This window comes from Oryzias melastigma, linkage group LG18, assembly GCF_002922805.2.
Source record: "Oryzias melastigma strain HK-1 linkage group LG18, ASM292280v2, whole genome shotgun sequence".
NCBI classification, from domain to species: domain Eukaryota; kingdom Metazoa; phylum Chordata; class Actinopteri; order Beloniformes; family Adrianichthyidae; genus Oryzias; species Oryzias melastigma.
The window spans coordinates 9,144,898-9,147,397 of NC_050529.1; the positions used below are offsets into that span (position 1 = coordinate 9,144,898).

Genomic DNA, 2,500 nt, shown 5'->3' on the forward strand with positions numbered 1-2,500 from the left:
CACTTTCTAAGTCTGTTTTGCCTTTTGAATTGTGGTTATGATTTTTACACTGATTCTGCGTCTTGTCTTGTAGATGTGATTTGTACTTCAGGGCCACCTTAGATATAAAATGTGAGTCCATGCTAACAACAAATGCTTTGGAGCCCAAACAAGTAAGTGCATCAGCTCCAGCATAATGGAAGAGGAAAACAAGTGTAAAATGACGGAGGACTCGGGCGCAAACGACACTACCGCCTGCCGTCAGACCTAATTCAGATAAAGCTTGATGATAATTACCGTTTGATTTGCCATTATTATGGATGTGCAGCAAAAATGGCTGTGAAATTATCATTTAGAACAGGTCTCTGATCTGAATGCACATGCTACTTGCTCGCTCTTCTAAGGTACTCCACTAACTCGATTTATTGTTATTAATATTTACAAACTGTTGAGGCCTTGCAAACACATTAGGCTGATGGGAAATTACATTTCACCCAGCTGTTCAAATATCACTTTTTATTTACCAGCTACATTTTCCAATTAAACTGCAGAAATGGATTAAGCCCATCTACAATAACCATCATTTTTATGACATTACGCCCACAGAACAAGGAGTTGTTGAAGGATGCGTTCCAGCTAGAGGAGATGGGAATTAATGCTGCTGTATCTTTAAATGGCCCCATTTAAAGATAAAAGCAACTTGTAGTTTATTTTGAATTAATTCTTAAATAAAGGGTCACTCCTGCAAAGTAGGAAAAAAAAACTTGGTTATTGGTATTGGCTCTTCCTTCACGTTTACTTTGATAACTTTTATAGTCTTATAATTTGCATAATTTTACACTGTTTTGGTTTTCTGGCTATTGTAGATCAATTATGTTTCCCTGGAAAAATTCATTTTTTTTTAATTAAAACAAAAAACTGCAGGTTATATTTATTTGTAAAAACCAAAAAAAGGCAAACGTTTTTTCTAATAACAGAATCTTCACACAGGGAGAGAAAAAAAAATCAGACGTCTAAATATTACAGTTTCTTTTTTACCTTTTTGCATGAATAAATAACTTATGTGAAAAGTTAAAATTGACAAAAACCTACACAATTTGTAAAAACTTAGATATAAATCTAAATGTTGCAGAAAATTGTCTATCTAATTTTCTGAAAAACGATTCTGGAAATATGAAAATACATGCGTAAACAATTAAAGAGTATCAAATAGTGAACAAAGAGTGATGAAGGGTTTCACAGATTAATGGGACACCTTGTCAAATCAGTGATGGACAAATACTTTTTTGCCACTCTGTGTACACAAACACACACATTTACACATGCAGTTGCGGTTTCGGTAGCATGCTTAATTAAGACAATGATTTGAACAATTTAAAGGAAGTACCTGATTTCTGGGCTCTTTAATTAGATATAATTAGGTGTAGACGGACTACCAAAACACAAAGCAGCAACAGTGGATGAAGTAAAGAGCAGAGCGTCAATTGTTTGGATTCATTTAGTCCAGGGATCAGCAACCTTTAACAGTGAAAGAGCCATTTGGGCTCGTTTTCTACAGATCAAAACCTAGAAAGAGCCGCATAGTCTTACTTTAGCCTTTAAGAAATTTGGATTTGCATTCATGACCATCTTTTATATATATGAATATATCCATTTTTGGCATGAACAAAAGCAAATATATATATAAAAAAAACTAGCACTTCTCAAAATAGGATTTTTTTAAACATTTATGCCTTTAGTAGAGGCCAAATTAGCGAAAAAGGTAGCTTGTTGCCTAATTACTAGCTGAACTCCAAATTAGCATAAAATACATCGGTAAATTCAATCAGCCAAAAATGTTAGCATGTTGCTAAAATAAAATCTAAACTCTAAATTAGTCTAAAAAATCCGGAAAATAACATATAAGCCAAAAAATGTTAGGATATTGCTAAAATATTAGCTTAACTCCAAATTAGCATAAAAAATTAATTAGAGGACAAATTAGCCAGAAAAAACAGCTAGCTTGTCGCTCAATTACTAGGTGAACTACTAAATGGCCTAAAAAATCTGTAAACTAAAAGTAGTCATAAAGTTAACCTGTTGCTAAAATAGAAGTTAAACTCTAAATTTTTGAGAATTACTATTTTATTTTTCTTCAGCCCTAGAGCCAACATGGAGTTATAGAAGAGCCACATGTGGCTCTGGAGCCACAGGTTGCAGACCCCTGATTTAGTCAAACCAATTTTCCATTAGTTTCGCTGTTCAAAAGCTGTATTTTTTAATCTGTAATATACATACATATATGTTAATCTTTTCACCCTTGAAGCTTCATTCCGATTTTAGCCTTAGTAAAAAAATTTTCAAGAAGTTCTTGTCAGCTCTGCGGCAAATATCAGTAGACCGTCTGCTTTGTGCTTTGATGTTTTCATTCAGCGTCTCGTTCGCCACTGACCTTAACCATGACACTTATGAGCACACAGGGCACTGTGAGCAGAATCATGGTTTCTGTGAACGTGGAAAACCACAGGGCACCGTTTTGAAT

At 34.2% G+C, this 2,500-nt stretch overlaps 1 protein-coding gene across 1 annotated transcript in view; it reads right to left on the minus strand.

Annotated features, from left to right (window-relative positions):
• The window catches only part of LOC112156111 (phospholipid-transporting ATPase ABCA1), a gene marked incomplete in the record, with an annotated part of 201,468 nt that overhangs the window by 136,554 nt on the left and 62,414 nt on the right, over positions 1–2,500 (minus strand). The window contains 1 exon segment of the mRNA XM_024288273.2: positions 2,411–2,500. This exon segment is cut by the window's right edge and continues 133 nt beyond it. Coding sequence (XP_024144041.1) covers positions 2,411–2,500 — 90 coding nt within the window.